Source organism: Carassius carassius, chromosome 22 (assembly GCF_963082965.1).
Source record: "Carassius carassius chromosome 22, fCarCar2.1, whole genome shotgun sequence".
NCBI classification, from domain to species: Eukaryota; Metazoa; Chordata; class Actinopteri; order Cypriniformes; family Cyprinidae; genus Carassius; species Carassius carassius.
In genome coordinates this window covers 29,112,171-29,132,008 of record NC_081776.1, presented here as the reverse complement: position 1 = coordinate 29,132,008, position 19,838 = coordinate 29,112,171, and the positions used below count along the sequence as shown (strand labels likewise).

The 19,838-nt window shown below is 40.1% G+C and overlaps 1 protein-coding gene across 1 annotated transcript in view; it reads left to right on the top strand.

Moving 5' to 3' along the window:
• Positions 1 to 14,867, top strand: part of LOC132099275 (NACHT, LRR and PYD domains-containing protein 12-like) — a 225,241-nt gene extending 210,374 nt beyond the window's left edge. The window contains exons 7-9 of the mRNA XM_059505711.1: positions 1,248 to 1,421; positions 2,107 to 2,153; positions 14,053 to 14,867. Of these exons, the coding sequence (XP_059361694.1) occupies positions 1,248 to 1,421; positions 2,107 to 2,153; positions 14,053 to 14,690 (859 nt within the window). The 3' untranslated portion in view covers positions 14,691 to 14,867. The remainder of the gene's footprint in view (positions 1 to 1,247; positions 1,422 to 2,106; positions 2,154 to 14,052) is intronic.
• The last annotated feature ends 4,971 nt before the right edge of the window (positions 14,868 to 19,838 follow it).

Below are 19,838 nucleotides of genomic sequence, written 5' to 3'. Positions count from 1 at the left end.
CGCAGCATGAATGGGTGCCCACTGCTCCGGGTGTGTGTTCATGGTGTGTGTGTTCATTGCTGTGGGTGTGCACTTTGGATGGGTTAAATGCAGAGCACGAATTCTGAGTATGTTCTGGTATTTCAGAGTTTACCAAGCCACATCATTTCAATCCCAGTATACATTAACCCAACTATTTTCAAATGTATTTCTATAAAAATACAACAAAACATTTCCTTATGACCTTATATGAATTATGTCAAAATGCATTATGAATAAGAGCTGCACCTGTTGAAGCTGCATAAGAGCTATTATTAGTATAAAGCTACTTAAGACAATTTGTGACATTATTAGTACACTTTTACTCAAAACTCACTTTAAACCCCGATCAAGCGTTGGTAACAACTTCATTTTGCAATCTCATGTGGAATTTGGTCGTTTACTGTTGTAAAAATATGCTATTTATAGCCTTTTATATTGTTTCACAGATTAGCATTTCTGATGCACATTTTCAATATTGTTATAAAAATGGATCTCAGTCCCATACAGAACCTGTAGTCAGTCATCAAAAGGCGAGTGGACAAGAGGAAGCTCAGAAATTGTTATCAACTCCGAGATCAGTGTGCAATAATCGATTGCCATTATTTATTTATTTTACTAATAAAAGCCTTTAAAACGTATAATATGCTTATCATTGTTATACACTATACCATAGAAACATGGAAAAATAATCTACAAATACTGAAGCAGCAAACTTTGCAAAACACAAAATGTATATCACTGCCAAAACATTTGGCAATAACTGTTAGCCCCCCCAAAAAACTAAATCATTATCCAGAAATTGAAAATGAATATTATATATAATAAATATGGTCAACCATTTAACCAGCCTGACCAGTCATATGACTGTTAACTAATGTTGAAGTCTGATAATGTCCTCATATGAGCACATTAGTATGAACAAGGCTTGTGTGAATAGCATGTCTCTATGCTCTTACCTCCTCAGCACATTACTTGGTCTTCTTTAAAATAAAACAATCAGATTTTCAGTACACAAACAAGCTAATTGCACATATTCATAAAGTGACTGTTCTGTCTCTGTGCATATTACACATTTGACCTGAATGACAAATTCAGAATAACAATAAATGTGCACAATATTTTTTTTATTGAATAATCAGTTTAACACAAAAAGGATACAACACATAATGTGATATACAGAACAAACAAACTAATGTGATGTGGACTGTTGCTGTATGTTTTTGTAGGTTGTCTGGCTGTATGGTGACAGAGGATGGATGTAGTTATGTGTCCTCAGCTCTGACTGCACAACCCTCATGCTTGAGAGAGCTGGATCTAAGCTATAATCACCCTGGAGATTCAGGAGTCAAGCTACTCTATGAAAAACTGGAGGATCCAAACTGCTCACTGGATAAATTCAAGTATGTCGAGCAGGAAGAGGTTTTAAGTTTTATTGTTTAAACTTTTCAGTGTCTCTGGGTGAGTCTAGGAGTTTTTAGAGGATGCAACAATATATTTAGGATTTCAAGTGCACTCGTCTTCTTCTTTTAGTCTTCTAGTAAAATCTTAACTAAACTGCGCAAACAAAACAAATAACTCTACCCCTAAATGGCCTCAAAACAGGAGAAATCAGTGAAAACACAACGAAAACTGCAGCCACCTCCCTAGAGCTTCCATAAATTGTAGAAACAAACATTTTCAAAATGATAACTTGTAAAAGAAGGAACAAAAAAGCCCTAACTTTGAAGGGGACATCGGATGCCCATTTTCCACAAGTTGGTATGATTTTTTCGGGTCTTCTTGAAATGTCTGCAACATACTTTGTTCAAATTCCTCAATGGTTGTGTAAAACAACACCTTTTTTACCTTGTCAAAAACAGCTCTGTTCACAGCGAGCCGTGTCTCTTTGAATGATAATGAGCTACCGCTCCCATGCAATCACCCTGAGTACCCTAGCAACAGCATAGCAACATCATAGAAACCACCCAGAACACATTATCAACCGCAAAACAACCACATCATGTACTTAAGGAACCACCCTGAGTACCTTGTATAGTAACTGCAACTGCAACAGCTATTTGTTTACTGACTGAATGTGTTTTCTAGTGTGGATCATGGAGGAGAATCCAGGATTACAGCAGGACTACAGAAATGTACGTCTACACACACTCACACACACCTACGCACACACACAAACACACACACACACACACACACAAACACAGACACTTGTTTTCATGCATTGTGGGGCTCACCTTTCAGAATTGCTACATAATGGGAACCACCCTTTCCTATGATCCTACAGAACTAAAATATATATAAAAAATATAAACCTGAAACTTACCTTGCCAGCCATTTAATCCAGCTCAAGGTACAGGCCCCCTGTATATTGTTGTGAGCCGGACTGACACCTGCAGTGTGTCCTAAATGGTGCAGTGATGTCTACCGAGGGCACCTTGATGAGAAAAAGTGTGACAATCACGATGTTACAAACGTATGTTTATGTCTTCAAAAGAAGTGTGTTCCTAATGACTCTCACCTTTTGAGCCATACATTTTCCAAGGCTGCTGTTGTGGAGAATACAGTCTTACAAGTGTTAGGGCGCACTAGTAATGATGTCCTCTGAGTAGAACACACCCCAGTGTAAATCCAGGAATTTGAAGTGTCTTGGAGATATGACCACAGTTCTTCTGGATTTAATTTAATCATCTCAATTTCATGGAGTTTCTTCATGTAATCATAGACAGATTTGATAATGGTGAGATCAGATCTCCATGTGAAGCACCTGGTGTTTTCAGACTGCTTGTTCATTCAAAAATCTTACTAGATTATTATTAAAATTAATGGCAAAATGAATGTTTGGAAATGTAAACTGATATTTTCTACTTACACACTACAGCAAAAGATTAAATAACTGGCAGAACACAATTATTTGGGGTGAAAATACAAATGTGCCTAAGACGTTTGCACATTAGTATGTATAAATTACATATAATTAAATTAAGTATATTTAAATAAGTATAAAGTATGCGTTTATGTGTGTTAAGGGCTAGATTTTCACTGGAGGAAACAACTGTGGTGTGATGAAAAGTGAAAGGAGTGAAAACTTTACAGTATATGGGAAACCGATTGCTCCCTCGTGACCTTTTGTAAACTGTATTTATGACAAAGAACTGCACAGACCCAGATATTCTAACAATCTATTGATAAACACACCTTGTGTCCTCTGTTTCTGTTTGAGTCCACTCAAGCAGCTCCGCATTGGTCTGTGGATTGTGCTGGGAGACAGGAAGGAGACAGGTCCACCGCCGTTTTCATATTTCATATATCTTAGGCGATCATGAATTTGTGTACAGAGTATGGAGCTAAATGATATAGCCCCACTAAAAAAAAAACTAGTGTCACCCTTGGTTCTTGCATATATTTCAGAGAACCAGGACAAATATTTCAATCAATCACTCAGGCATTTAACAGGTACTGAAATGAGGCACCTAAATCTGTATTCTTATTCGGTTCGGTGCATACCGGTTCCATAGGTAATGATGCAATATTGGCACCGGGTTTCAGTATCCAACCCTACTGAAAAGAACACAGCTCAGTGTTGATACAGGAACTGTGACAAACAAGGACACTAGTGATGATCTCTGATTAGAACACAGTCCAGTTTCGATCCAGGAACCATGAAAAAAAAGAAGACTAGTGATCATCTCCCCTGAACAGAATACAGCTCAATGTCAATCCAGGAACCATGACAAACAAGAACACTAGTGATAATCTCTGAATTGAACACAGCCCAGTGTCAATCCAGGAACCATGACAAACAAGGACACTAATGGTAATCTCTGAATAGAACACAGCCCAGTGTCGATCCAGGAACCATGACAAACAAGAACACTAGGGATGATCTCTGAATATAGCACAGCCCAGTGTCGATCCAGGAACCATGACAAACAAGGACCCTAGTGATGATCTCCTCTGAACAGACCACAGCCCAGTGTCGATCCAGGAACCTTGACAAACAAGAACACTAGTGATGATCTCCTCTGAATAGAACACAGCTCAGTGTCGATGCAAACAAGGACACTATTGAGGATCTCTCCTGAATAGAACACAGCCCAGTGTCGATCCAGGAACCGTGACAAACAAGGACACCAGTGATGATCTCTTCTGAACAGAACATAGCCCAGTGTCGATCCAGTTACCGTGACAAACAAGGACACTTGTGATGATCTCCTCTGAATAGAACACAGCCCCGTGTCGATCCAGGAACCATGACAAACAAGGACACTATTGATGATCTCCTCTGAATATAGCACAGCCCAGTGTCGATCCAGGAACCGTGACAAACAAGGACACTAATGATGATCTCTGAACAGAACACAGCCCAGTGTCGATCCAGAAATCGTGACAAACAAGAACACTAGTGATGATCTCCTCTGAATAGAACACAGCTCAGTGTCGATGCAAACATGGACACTAGTGAGGATCTCTCCTGAATAGAACACAGCCCAGTGTCGATCCAGGAACTGTGACAAACAAGGACACTAGTGATGATCTCCCGTGAATAAAACAGCCCAGTGTTGATCCAGGAACCTTGACAAACAAAAACACTAATAATGATCTACCCTGAATAGAACACAGACCAGTGTTGATCCAGGAACTGTGACAAACAAGGACACTAGTGATGCTCTCTTCTGAACAGAAAAGAGCCCAGTGTCGATCCAGGAACCGTGACAAACAAGGCCACTAGTGATGATCTCCTCTGAATATAGCACAGCCCAGTGTCGATTCAGGAACCGTGACAAACAAGGACACTAGTGATGATCTCCTCTGAACAGAGCATAGCCCAGTGTCGATCCAGGAACCTTGACAAACAAGGACACGGGTTATGATCTCCCCTGAACAGAGCACAGCCCAGTGTCTATCCAGGAACCGTGATAAACAAGGACACTAGTATTGATCTCCTCTGAATAGAACACAGCCCATTGTCGATCCAGGAACTGTGAGAAACAAGGAAACTAGTGATAATCTCCCCTGAATAGAACACAGCCCAGTGTCGATCCAGGAACCGTGACAAACAAGGACACTAGTGATGATCTCTGAATAGAACAAAGTCCAGTGTCAATCCAAGAATCATGACAAACAAGGACACTAGTCATAATCTCCTCTGAAAGAACACAGCCCGGTGTCGTTCCAGGAACCATGACAAACAAGGACACTAGTGATGATCTCCTCTGAATAAAATACAGCTGAGTGTCGATGCGAACAAAGACACTCGTGATGATCTCCTCTGACAAACAAAGAAACTAGTGATGATCTCCCCTGAATAGAACACAGCCCAGTGTCGATCCAGGAACCGTGACAAACAAGGACACTAGTAATGATCTCTTCTGAATAGAACTGAATAGAACAAAGCCCAGTGTCGATGTAAACAAGGACACTAGTGATGATCTGCTCTGAATAGAACACAGCCCAGTGCCGATCCAGGAACCGTGACAAAACAAGGACACTAGTGATGGATCTCCTCTGAACACAACATCCCAGTGCTGACCCAGGAACCATGACAAACAAGGACACTAGTGATGATCTCTGAATAGAACAAAGTCCAGTGTCGATCCAAGAATCGTGAAAACAAGGACACTAGTGATGATCTCCTCTGAACAGAACACAGCCCAGTGTCAATCCCGGAACTGTGACAAACAAGGACACTAGTGATGAACTCCTCTGAATATAACTGAATAGAACATAGCCCAGTGTCGATGTAAACCAGGACACTAGTTATGATCTGCTCTGAATAGAACACAGCCCAGTGTCGATCCAGGAACCGTGACAAAACAAGGACACTAGTGATGGATCTCCTCTGAACAGAACACATCCCAGTGCTGATCCAGGAACCATGACAAACAAGGACACTAGTGATGATCTCCTTTGAATAGAACACAGTCCAGTGTCATTCCAGGAACCGTGACAAACAAGGACACTAGTGATGATCTCCGAATAGAACAAAGTCCAGTGTCGATCCAAGAATCATGACAAACAAGGACACTAGTGATGATCTCCTCTGAACAGAACACAGCCCAGTGTCGATCCAGGAACCGTGACAAACAAGGACACTAGTGATGATCTCCTCTGAATAGAACTGAATAGAACACAGCCCACTGTCGATCCAGGAACCGTGACAAACAAGAACACTAGTGATGATCTCCTCTGACAAACAAAGAAACTAGTGATGATCTCCCCTGAATAGAACACAGCCCACTGTCGATCCAGGAACCGTGACAAACAAGAACACTAGTGATGATCTCCTCTGACAAACAAAGACACTAGTGATGATCTCCTCTGACAAACAAAGAAACTAGTGATGATCTCCCCTGAATAGAACACAGCCCAGTGTCGATCCAGGAACCGTGACAAACAAGGACACTAGTGATGATCTCTTCTGAATAGAACTGAATAGAACAAAGCCCAGTGTCGATGTAAACAATGACACTAGTGATGATCTGATCTAAATAGAACACAGCCCAGTGCCGATCCAGGAACCGTGACAAAACAAGGACACTAGTGATGGATCTCCTCTGAACACAACATCCCAGTGCTGACCCAAAAACCATGACAAACAAGGACACTAGTGATGATCTCTGAATAGAACAAAGTCCAGTGTCGATCCAAGAATCGTGAAAAACAAGGACACTAGTGATGATCTCCTCTGAACAGAACACAGCCCAGTGCCAATCCAGGAACTGTGACAAACAAGGACACTAGTGATGAACTCCTCTGAATATAACTGAATAGAACATAGCCCAGTGTCGATGTAAACCAGGACACTAGTTATGATCTGCTCTGAATAGAACACAGCCCAGTGTCGATCCAGGAACCGTGACAAAACAAGGACACTAGTGATGGATCTCCTCTGAACAGAACACATCCCAGTGCTGATCCAGGAACCATGACAAACAAGGACACTAGTGATGATCTCCTTTGAATAGAACACAGTCCAGTGTCATTCCAGGAACCGTGACAAACAAGGACACTAGTGATGATCTCCGAATAGAACAAAGTCCAGTGTCGATCCAAGAATCATGACAAACAAGGACACTAGTGATGATCTCCTCTGAACAGAACACAGCCCAGTGTCGATCCAGGAACCGTGACAAACAAGGACACTAGTGATGATCTCCTCTGAATAGAACTGAATAGAACACAGCCCACTGTCGATCCAGGAACCGTGACAAACAAGAACACTAGTGATGATCTCCTCTGAATAGAACACAGCCTAATGTCGATCCAGGAACCGTGACAAACAAGAATACTATTGATGAACTCCTCTGAATAGAACACAGTCCAGGATCGATCCAGGAACCGTGACAAACAAGGACACTAGTGATGATCTCCTCTGAATAGAACAAAGCCCAGTGTCAATCCAGGAACTGTGACAAACCATGACACTAGTGATGATCTCTGAATAGAACACAGTCCATTGTTGATCCAGGAACCCTGACAAAAGAGGACACTTGGTGATGATCTACCCTGAACAGAACACAGCCCAGTGTCGATGTGTGTAGTATATATGTGTGTCACTCTCGCACTGATCTGCTGTATCTGTGACGAGAAAAGAAAATCTGCACACCTGAATAGAAGACATTTTTTCACTTCCAGTCTTCATGAATAATTTTATATCAATTATAAATGATTAAATGCAAGCTTAATAGTAGTTAAGATTGATGTCGTTTGGAATTGTTAAAAGGTGCTTGGAAAAAAACATGATCAAGATATCAACTATGACCTTTGTCAATGTAATGCAAGGAATGTTGTGAATGGTTGTCAAGGCAGCCAAACATAATTTAGCAGCCTCATCTCTAATTGCCTGGAATGATGGTATATTGTAACACTGGGTTGTGTTGAGCAAGCAAGCTGTCAGCATTCGGAGAGCACGGAATGCAGACATCAGATGAGCAAGACATCCCATAGAGGTCAGGCTCAGACAGAACAGTTGAATACAGTCTGTGCTTGGAGAGGCTCAGGTTTATCACTCAATCTCTTTAAAAGTGAAGTAATGATCATCAGTTAGATGACTCATGTATATCTGGGACACAGGTTCAACAGGTATTAGATACTTGGTTATAATTAATAAATCTGCCTCGGAGAGAATTACAGAAAACCTTTCTCAAAGATTATATAAAACCTCTCAGGTTATGAATCTTGGTTCCCTGAGTAGGGAACGAGACACTGCATCCTCTAGGGCAGAGGTCACTAATAGGCGGACCGCGGTCCGGATCCAGACCCAACCGCTGTTCTGTCCGGACCCAGACCAATAACCCATAAATTATTTAGAATTATTGACTTTTGTCGGAGCGTTTCTATTTTAACCCGCGCAGCTTTTCTAGCATCTATGGTACTGGTTTAGCGCGGCCCAGGAAACTCACAGACCAAAAGCATGCGTTGTAAATCATGTCATGTGATACTACTCGAGTCAGACAGCGAGAGAGACACAGACACACACACACACACACAAGGAGAGACGAGACGAATGAGAGACAACGTTTCACATGGCGTGCTCTAAAAAAAGAAAAGTGGACAGCGAAAATAGAGCTTTTAATCAAGAATGGACAGATTCTTACATGTTCATTCTTCCCACGGGCAGTTCAAAACCGGTATTTTTCAAGTTTATTTGTATAGCGCTTTTTACAATACAAATCGTTACAAAGCAACTTTACAGAAAATTATGTTTCTACAATATTTAGTAGTAGCTAGTAGTTTGTGCACGTTTGACAGGATTTTAGAAAAAATAAAAAATAATAATAATAATACAAGACGTAGTCAGCTAGACGATGAACTATCAATATTATTAATGAATAGTTATCATATGATGCAGTCACACATGTAGCAATAATTATAAATGGGTATGTCTCATATGTTCAGAGACTGTCGCGATTATTAAAAGCGGCAATATGAAGCGCTACTATGAGACAAAGCAGAAATCTTTTGACCAAACATACCCACTTAAATCTGCACTGAGGGCACAGAAAATAAACAATCTAAAAGCCCAATATGATCGATCCAGCAGAATCCTAACACATTCATTCACTGCCCAACAACGTGCTAACGAATGTTCCCTTAAAGTTGCTTGGATTTTGGGCAAACATAAAAAAACATTTACTGATGGAGGGGTTGTCAAGGAGTGCATGAGTGCGGTAGCTGAAATCTTATTTGATGGAAAACAAAAAGAAGACATGTGTGTAAAAATCAAGCAAATACCTATGTCAGCATCATCAGCCACAAAGAAAACAGGAATATTAACCCATGACGTGCTAGCTCAGCTGGATGAAGCAATTCACAAGGCACCATGCATAGGCTTAGCTGTAGATGAGTTCACTGATGTGTCTGACAATGCTCAGCTGTTAGTTTTTGTGAGGTTCTTCAACAAGGACAAGGAAGAGTTCTGTGAAGACCTGTTAGGTGTGACCCCTTCAGACCAGTACGAGAGGAGAGGACATCTACCTGGCCATAAAGGAGATGTTAAAAAAGAGGGCAATAGAGCTGAAGCAAGTGGTTTCAATAACCACAGATGGAGCCCCTGCCATGGTAGGGAGAGAAAGAGGAGCTGTGGCAAGAATGAAAGATGACAATCCTCAACTCATCTCTTACCATTGCATAATTCACCAGTCAGTCCTGTGCTCCACCCTGTCAGACGAGTATGCTGAGGTGATGAACACAATGATGAGAATGATAAACTTTCTAAGAGCTTCCTCTTCCCATTAGCATCGCATGCTCAGGGAATTTCTCAGAGAAGTTGATGCAAATGCTGATGACCTTCTGCTACACAACAATGTAAGATGGCTCAGCAAAGGTAGGGTGTTGGAGCGCTTTTGGTCCATCTGAGGGGAAATCGCAGCTTTCTTGGCACAGCTGAAGAGCCAGAAGGCAACAACATTTTCTTTCTTTTTGGAGGATGACAAGAAGATGGATATTGTGGCTTTTTTGGTTGATATCACTTCACACCTGAATGAACTGAATTTAAAGCTACAGGGCAAGGACAATTCAGTTTGTGATCTGATGACAGCTGTCCGCTCCTTTCAGAGGAAACTTGTGTTGTTTAGGGAAGACCTGCTGGCAGACTGTGCACACTTTCCAACTGTGAAGGAACAGGTTCAGGGTGAGAGAGATGTGTCTTCTTTTGTTGACTTTGTTGACAAGCTGATTGTAAACTTCAGCAAGCGTTTTGACAGCTTCAGACTTGGACAGCAGCTCACCCTCTTCATTCAGAACCCATTCCTCATCACAGATGTCAGGGAGTTCTCAAAGGAAGTCACATTGCTCTTCAAGTGGGAAAATGCTGGGCCTCTTCAGATGCAACTGATCGATCTCCAAGCAGATATGGCCCTGAAAGAGCATTTTGGAAAAACTGATCCTACCACTTTCTGGCTTCAAATGGTCCCAGAGACCGCTTTCCCAGGTCTGAGGAAAGTAGCCTTGTAAATCTTTACCATGTTTGGCTCCACATACAACTGTGAGGCAGCTTTCTCCACAGTGAACGTTATTAAAAGCAAATATCGATCCAGGCTCACCAATGAGCACCTTCACATGTGTTTGAGAATGGCCCTGACGCCATTCCAGCCCAGATTTAAAATCCTGGCAGGACAAGCAAGGGCTCACTTTTCTCACTAAGCAAGAGAACGTTTGGAAGTGGGATATAAAAGGGAAAGAAAGAGAAAAGGAGGTGTTAAAGCTGTTCAATTGTTAACGTGTTGAGATTGTTTATTTTAAAATGTGTTTAAACTTAAGATGTGAAAGGAAGTTAACTAGAAAGTAAAAGGGAAACTCAAGCTATACTTTTTATTTCATTTTTCTAAAATTAAGCACTTTATTTTGAGATGCACATTTTTCAAAAGCTCTCTGTGTGTTTTATTTATTTATAATTTATTTTTAAATGCGGCCTTCATAAAATCATTTATTATTAGAGTACTTATTATTTCTACAGCTCAATATATAAACTGACAATAAATATTGTTGAAATATTATTAAATTTGTACTTTCATTTTATTTGACAGTCATCTCTTGACTAGGCTACTTACATATTTTCATGCAACTACTAGGCTGTGGCACTGAATGATAACACAAGTTAGCCATTGTGATGTTGCGGACCTTTGGTTGCTGAATTTTTTTCTAACTGGACCTCTTAGAATTTTAATTCAATACCCCTGCTCTAGGGGTCGCTATAGGGAGCATCTCGTCGTGACCCGTGTCTGAAGCATACATTGAAAAAACACCAGTGAGTGTAACGGCAACAGCTTCTGACGTCACTACCGGTGTGACTATAAACAGGCACCGGGAGAACACGTCATTCACTTCTTCGTCTGAAGCTTGCATCCAAAGCGAGACAGGGAGCAGTGTCTTGTTCCCTAATCAGGGAACCATGGTTACGTTCACTTTCAAGAGAATTTTGAACTGCGTCATCTAGGGGTCGCTATAGGTAACAGTATACCCACGCCGCCATGCTGGGGAGTGCAGGCCAGCATCATGGCGAAAACTAAGTACCAACTCTACCATTTCCATGGGAGTTGCCCCTGGGACGTTTAGACGGCTGTCTGTGACAGTACCCCTTATGGCCAAAGGCGTAAGCTACATAGCCAACTTAACTGTTAGGGTCTCGGCCCGGGGTAGAGCTGAAGGCTTGGAACCAGGAAAGATTCCTTTAAAAGGATACGGCTAAGATCTAAGTATTTTATACCAAGTCTTGCCTGTCACACAGGGGCTACCGCTTGCTTCCGCATACGCTTGCTGAAGGAGCAGTCTCAACAGAATAGAATAGATCTCTAGTAGCAACACCCTGTTTAGATAGGTATCCGAGGATACATAGGTGGAGTGGCGCCCAAGATGAACGAGCTTTAACCAACTCAAGAAAGGGCACGAAGCAACTGCGTGAAGCCCTCACCATATATGATTTTTAGAAAGAACGCAGAATATTAGCGTGCGAACTTACCACAGTCTGGATTTCAGAAAGTGTGCAAAGATTTCACATGCAAACTTACCATAGCATGGATTTTCAAATAATGTTCTAAGGAGGGGCTCTCGTGGCACATAGATGGAATGGTGCAAACAGTATTTTTGAGAGTCATCAACTCGCTCTGTGGAAATAATGCTGGAGCGCTCTGGGGAGAATACAGAGAACTCAGTTTCATATGCAAGGAGAACTCCGAATTCAGTGTAGCACACTCATAGGCGACCCTCCTAGTTTAGCGCTGAAAAACTTCCACGAGAATCGCCCAAATAGCGATGCTTGAAGTGTATAAACAAATACACACTGGCTGAATGGTGCCCAAGGAACCAAGGTCTAATCATCTCAAGAGAGGGAATGAGGCAGAGAGCGTAACCATTACCGTACAGGATTTCAGAAAGTGCGCAGATTGTTCATGTGCACACTTACCACCATGTGGTTTTCAGAAAGTACACAGAGCTTAATGTGTGTACCTAAAGGTTCCTAAGCATCGCAGAGGTGCTGAACCGCATGAGAGAGGCAAGCTCAAATTTCACAAACCTCCGGCGAGGGGAGCATCACCTGAGGCAGCATATACAAGAAAAATTCTGTAACTGCCACCTGCACTTCCCCCTGGATGCAAAAGCACAACTAAGTGGCCAGGAGGCTTGATGATCAAGGAGGCTCCCACATTTTTCAATTGTTGGCTTCAAAGAAATGTATATTCAAAGTCAGTGTTGACCTCCAAGACTAAAAGAGTTTTCAGACTTATTTATTATCTCTTTATATAGATTCTAATGCATTACACAATTGACAAAAGTTTTTTTTTATTAATCTGGAGTGGCAAGACAGAGTTTGATCAAAGAAAAATAATAATTAGGAGTGTATCTATCAAGAGTAAATGCTTTGGATTTTAACACTATCAACAACGTCTTTAACATTAACTGGATCAAATGTCTTTGTGAGAAGAATTTTCATGCTTCTCTTATTTAACTCAAGGTTATTTTTTGATAATGTGGTGCTCTTCATCTTCTTTTCTGTGATTTTAAATGCACTAAGCTCCTCATTAAGCTGTCTAACTTTCACAAACACACTCTGGATGTGTGGAAATCAGTCTATAAACATAATTTCTTTCCCCATTCGTGTTATTATTAAAAATCTATATATATATATTACTCAAAAACAAGTGATTGGTTTAACAAAGGTTTAGTTTTTGTTATAGATTGATTAAATCATTCAGGTGATCTTTATAATTACAATTCATTTATTTATAATTGTGGATAAATGTTTCTTCCAGTGAATATATAAAAACTAATTAATTTTATTTCCCCAAAACTTCTTCACCTTATTAAAAATGAAAATATGTATAAGCAGATCTTACTGCTGGGGGCCTTTCTATCAGCGTTAAAACATTCAGTAACTTTAAAATCAGGAACATTTTAGCCAAAGAAAACTGTATTCTTTCTTAAATATTTAAGACATTGTTTAAAAAAAAACAAAAAAAACTGTATTACAACATGTAAGAAATCACACACACAAACACACTCTCTCTCTCTCTCTCTCTCTCTCTCACACACACACACACACACACACACACACACACACTCTCTCTCTCACACACACACACACACACACACACACACACACACACACACAGACAGACACACATGTTTGTTTTAGTGAAAAGTGTGTTCATCCCATAGGCGTAATGGTTTTTATACTGTACAAACTGTATATTCTATGGCCCTTCTCCAACCGTACCCCTAAACTTAACCCTCACAGGAAACTTTGTGCATTTTTACTTTCTCAAAAAAACTCATTCTGTCTGATTTATAAGCGTTTTGAAAAATGGGGACATGGGTTATGTCCTCATAAGTCACTCTCTCCTTGTAATACCTGTGTCATACCCATGTCATTATACAGAGTTGTGTCCTGATATGATACAAAAACAAGAGCACACACACAAACACACACTCTCACTCTATCTCTCTCTCTCTCTCTCTCTCTCTCACACACACACACGCACACACAGTTGTAGTGATTGTTGTTGTTATTAATGTCTCTGTTCTTGTGTTCAGATTCCTGTTTTCTCACACTGGATCCAAACACAGCACACACTGAACTCATTCTGTCTGAGGAGAACAAAAAGGTGACATGTGTGATGAAGAAACAGCCGTATCCTGATCATCCAGACAGATTTGATATGTGTCATCAGGTGTTGTGTAGAGAGAGTGTGTGTGGACGCTGTTACTGGGAGATTGAGTGGAGTGGACGTGTGTTAATATCAGTCTCATATGAGAACATCAGCAGGAAGGGATCGGGTGTTGAGTGTAGGTTTGGACGTAATGATCAGTCCTGGAGTTTGATCTGCACTCCTGACAGTTACTCATTCAGACACAATAACAAACAGACTGATCTCCCTGTGAAGTCCATCATCAGGAGAATAGGAATGTATGTTGATGATGCTGTCAGGAGAATAAGAGCGTATCATGTTGATGATGATAATGATGATGATGATAGTGATGATGATGATGTCAGGAGAATAGGAGTGTTTGTGGATCACAGTGCAGGAACTCTGTCCTTCTACAGAGTCTACAGAAACACGGTGAGCCTCATCCACACAGTCCAAACCACATTCTCTCAGCCACTCTATCCTGGGTTTAGAGTAAATTTTCTGTCTTCAGTGAAACTAGACAGAAGACTAGACAGAGACTGATGAGAGATTCTACCCATAATGTTTGAGGTGCATGATAAATCAGTAACAGTGAGATGTTTTGTGCCGCGTTTCCACCGAAATTACCTGGAACATTTGTACCAGGAACTTTTTCCCCGGGAACTATTTTCCCCCCAGACCTGTTGCCATTTGTGTTCCACCCAGGGCTTGAAAACGAATTTTTTTTTTTTAATCGGTTCACTCCGAGCAGAATCGATATGTTAAAGTTTCTGTTCTGCGTTCCTCTGATATTGTTACCGTTCCAAAACCAGTTCGGGTGGAAGAAATACCGGTTAATAAGTAATTTTTTAAAAACAATAGTATTTGCCTATAATTTGCCTAATAATAATAATAATATTATAATAATAATAAAGTATAGCATTTTCTTTACTCAAAAAGAAAAGGAAAAAATAGAGATCTAATGCTTAGTCACAGCCAATACATCATCATCTTCTCTAGATTTTGTAAGCTACTTAAAAAAAAAAAATTATAAAAAAAATTATCAGCACTTTAAAGACAAAGTATTATTAAGATATTTAAAATGTTTGCTGCATTGTTAAAAGAAAAAAGAAAAACAAACAAACAAAAAAAAACCACTTGTATAAGATTGCGTTTTGAGAGTAAAAAAAAAAAGGTCACGGCTCACGTTGCATTTTATTAGCCCTATTACCTCTGAAATGATGAAGGCTAAAATGTCTAGTATAAAGCGAAATGTTTAAAAACATTATAAAAACAGTTATTAGTTTCTCTCTAAAACAAATCCTCTAAAGTTTAGGCTATAAAAACATCAATCCAAAAACAAATTAATTTAAGCTGAAGCTGATGCCTACCTCTCTCATTCTGCACGAATCCAAATATTTCCATGTTCCTGACGTATCTGGATGCCAAAATGTTATTTAATATAAAGAATATAGAATAATAGTAAATGTGTAATAAGTAACGCTGTATATGCGTCCGAAAGTTCTAAGAATTATTTTGAGGTTAATTTAGCAAATGAAAACGGCAGCTTCCGGGAAATTATAAATAAATATAAGAAACTATATCAATATTAATGACAAACCAAAACTAACTAATTTAGGCTAAAACTAAACTGATACCAATGTTGGGTCTCTCATTCTACACAAAATCAAATGTTTCCGTATTCGCGATGTATTTGAATGCCAAATGATTATAAAAATAGCCTAGCTATGTTTACAGTGTTAATTATAGCCTAGCCTAATGTTTGTAAACATTTTGTGTCTGCATTATGTCTATTTCTGAATGAAATAATCATTTTCCTCATCAGTCAGCTCTCCTTGGCTACTGCAATTTTCCTCACAGTATATTTAAAATAAAAACAAAGTAGGATATCAAATACCCCTGCCTCCTTTAGTTTTTCATTTAAACACAATGAAAGCTGACCGTTTCTGAAATCGGCGAGACACATTTTTAAATAGGCACTGTCTTCATAAATAAACCACAGATTTGAGTTTTAAACAACTACATTCTGAAAATACATTTCATGACAAGGTAACTGTAATGTTTAGAAAAATATAGCTGCAAGCAGCAATTACAGGGCCAAGCACTCCACCGGCAAATTGAGGAGCTAAGCTTGGCATGGAGCATCACACCAAATGCAACAATGAGCGATTACAGCAATTTTAGGATGATTGTAACCGAAATGGCGAAAAAATAATAAATACAACCTCTCGTAGCATGATTTATTGGCCATTGGTTAAGTGTGACCAATAGGTGGCGCTGTTATCAAATTGCTTGGTGTCAATATGCCAAAGCATTGCAGAGCTATAGCTACAAGTGCCATTTTAGCATCATGCCTCAAATTCGTTGCTGTAGTATGCGAAAACAGATTTGTCTATCGACACAAAATCCATAAAATTTTGTCAGCACAGTCTCTAGATTATCTCACTCAATTTTGGTAAAAAACGGATGATTGATGAGGAGTACAAAAAAGTAGGTTTTCAACATAAATCAAAATGGCGGACAGGACGTCCAGCTGGCATATTTGGTATCTATGTTGTCGACATAAACCATGGAATATTTTGAGACCAGTTTCATTACAATAGGCTAATGCAATAAAAAGTTATTAGCATTTTTATAAATGTAATTATTACTGGTTAATGAATGGTTTATTACTCTTGACCAATAGGTGGCGCTGTTACCAAATTGATGAAGTATGGTCAGTGTGAAGTGACAGTGACACATACAAAGTTTGGTGCAAATATGTCAAAGCTTTGCAGAGATATATCCTCAAATGCATTTTGGCACCGTGTCTAAAATTTGTAACAGTGCTGAATGAAAACGGTTATACCAATCAACACAAAATGCTTAACTTTTTGTCAGCACTGTCTGAAGATGATCTGACTCGATTTTGTTGAACATCGGACCAACAGTTGAGGAGGAGTTAGAAAAGGTAGGATTTTAACATAAATCAAAATTGTGGACAGGGAGTTCAGATTTCCTACTAAAAAATTGGTATGTCTATTGTCGGCACAACCCAAGGAATTTATGAGATCAGTTCATTACAATAGCCTAATGCAATCAAAAGTTATTAGCATTTTTGTGAAATTTCATAATTTAAGGTTAATGAATGGTTTATTACTCTTGGCCAATAGGTGGCGCTGTTACCAAATTGATGTGGCATGGTCAGTGTGAGATGAAAATGACATACAAAGTTTGGTGCAAATATGTCAAAGCTTTGCAGAGATACAGCCTCAAATGCATTTTGGCACCCTTCCAGCAAATTAGTTGATGCGCTAAATGAGAACCGTTTCGTATATATACACGAAATTCATAACTTTTGGCCAGTGGGGTCTGAAGATGATCCACGTCAAATTTGGTGAAAATCAGACGTTACAGTCTAGGAGAAGTTTGAAAAATGTGATTTTCAACTTTATTCAAAATGGCGGACAGCAAATATGGCCAATTTTGGCATAATTGGTATCGATGTTCTCGGCATGACAAAAAGAATATAGACCATTTTCATTTCAATTCATTTCACTATTGAAAAAGGTTATTAGCATTTTTTTGATATTTCATTATAACTCTTGACCACAAGGTATTGCTTCCACCAAACTTTTTGAGTACCTTCAGGGCATGGAGCCGAATATTTTTGTTATTATTTTCATAATGATACGATAATGCATTCAAAAAATACAGCATTTTAAAACATAATTCAAAATGGCTGACGCCTAAAATGGCTGACACGGAAAATCCAGATATCATTCCACTCGACATGACTCACTGAATCTAAAGAGACCAGTTGTGTGATTTTTGGATAACCATTCAGAAGTTATAAGCAAAAATATGCATTTTTTCATATCTCCTGACCACTAGGTGGTGCTTCATTGAAACACTGCATGTAGTCTTAGGTCTTAGGTTTATTATAACACACACCAAGATTGGTCTCAATATGCCAAACCGTTGCCGAGATATAGCCTCACATGCACTTTTGCGTGCTTTTCGTCAAATTTGTTCACATGTCATTCGAGAACGGTTGGACAAATCAATTTGAATTACATAACTTTTTGCTAGCTTTGTCTGAAGATGATCTGAGCCAATTTTCGTGAAAATCGGACTAACTGTCTAGTTCGAAAAAGTAGGTTATTCGAAAAATTGAAAATAGCGAAAAAACTATTGAAAACTAAAGAAATTTGGGGATTAATTCGACTTGGCATGAGCCAAGGATTCAGAGGAAATTAAAATTTTCTGTCTTACGGTTCAAAAGTTATCAGCATAGAAATATTGAAACTTTGGACAAGTGGTGGTGCTAGAGAGTTGGAGTTAGAGACTTCAAATTTGCTATAGTTAATGTTGGGACTGTCCTCTATCAGTGTGCCAAATTATACAACTTTTCCCGCAAGCGGTTCTATTAGATTAGATTAGATTAGATTAGATTCAACTTTATTGTCATTGCACATGTGGGCACAAGGCAACGAAATACAGTAGACAGGGGAAGAGATAACAGCAAAACATTAGGAAAGAGAGGAGAAAAAAACCAACACCCAGACTGAGCACAGTGTGAGAACCAGAAAAACACCTCAGCACAAAAGCACATAATCAATACACCATAAACACACGACTTGCAACTGGGGACGGAAATTGGGGGGGGGTCGAGGTAATCCAGCATAGGCAAACAGCCATCCGGTCCTGCAGGTATTACAGCGCTGGTCACAGACTGCCGGAACAAAGCGGCGAAGGCGAGGTATGGGGGTGGGGGGGTGAATGCATATCTGTATATGTGTAAGAGTTTGTGTATTTGTAGGCCTGGAGAGTTGCGATTCTCTCTAGATGCCTCAGTCCACAGATTATACAGCGTCACAGCAAGTTGCCATGGAGACAGCCTTGGTTAGGTCCTAGACAGAGTCAACAATCAACAGGTGTCTGTGGAGGGGGCGAGGAACGCGAGAAAGTTCTGGCTGCAGTGCTCCCAGGGAGAAATTTGTTGTTCCAAGCTAGCCAAGGCCAGCGCTGGTAAAGCCTAAAGAAGATAAGAAACCAGTTGTTTGGTCTAGTAGCCGCATTCCATTTCACGGTCACTATGATTGTTCATTGTCCATTTTGGTCTACTAATTCTCCAATTTCCTTTCCAAAGCCTTGTTGAGCTTCTTCGTGATGCTATCCATATTGCGGTTAAAAGTCTCAGTCTCAATGCTGACCGCTCTGCCCACTGCTTCAATCATGACTGGCAGCCTTGCAAGGCTTTTGACAGCTGTCCCCATCTTCTTAATTTTTCGATAACCCAGGGCAAAGCCTAATCCAATCAGCAGAAGACCTGTTATCATGGTTCCGAATAGGTAGATGTCTTCAATGTCCTCCACGGAAAGAGCCGCCAGACACACGACCCGCCAATTCGCCCACGCATCCATCGTGTAGCCAGCTGCAAACGTTCCGGCAGGGCAGTCAGGTTCCCCCGAACCCAAGCTTCTCGTCGAGAAGATGGTGTCAATTGCGGCTGCCATAGACTTGCGGCGGAAGAAAAAAATTACGCTAACGGATACAATAGGTGCCTTGCACCTTCGGTGCTTGGCCCCTAATGATCTGAATAAATGGTGGTTGAAATCACAATGCTGCATGAACTCAACCAATCAGGATGTTTAGCGCCCAAGTCCCGCCCCCGAAAGTTCCGGAACTTTGAAAAAGTACTACCTCGCC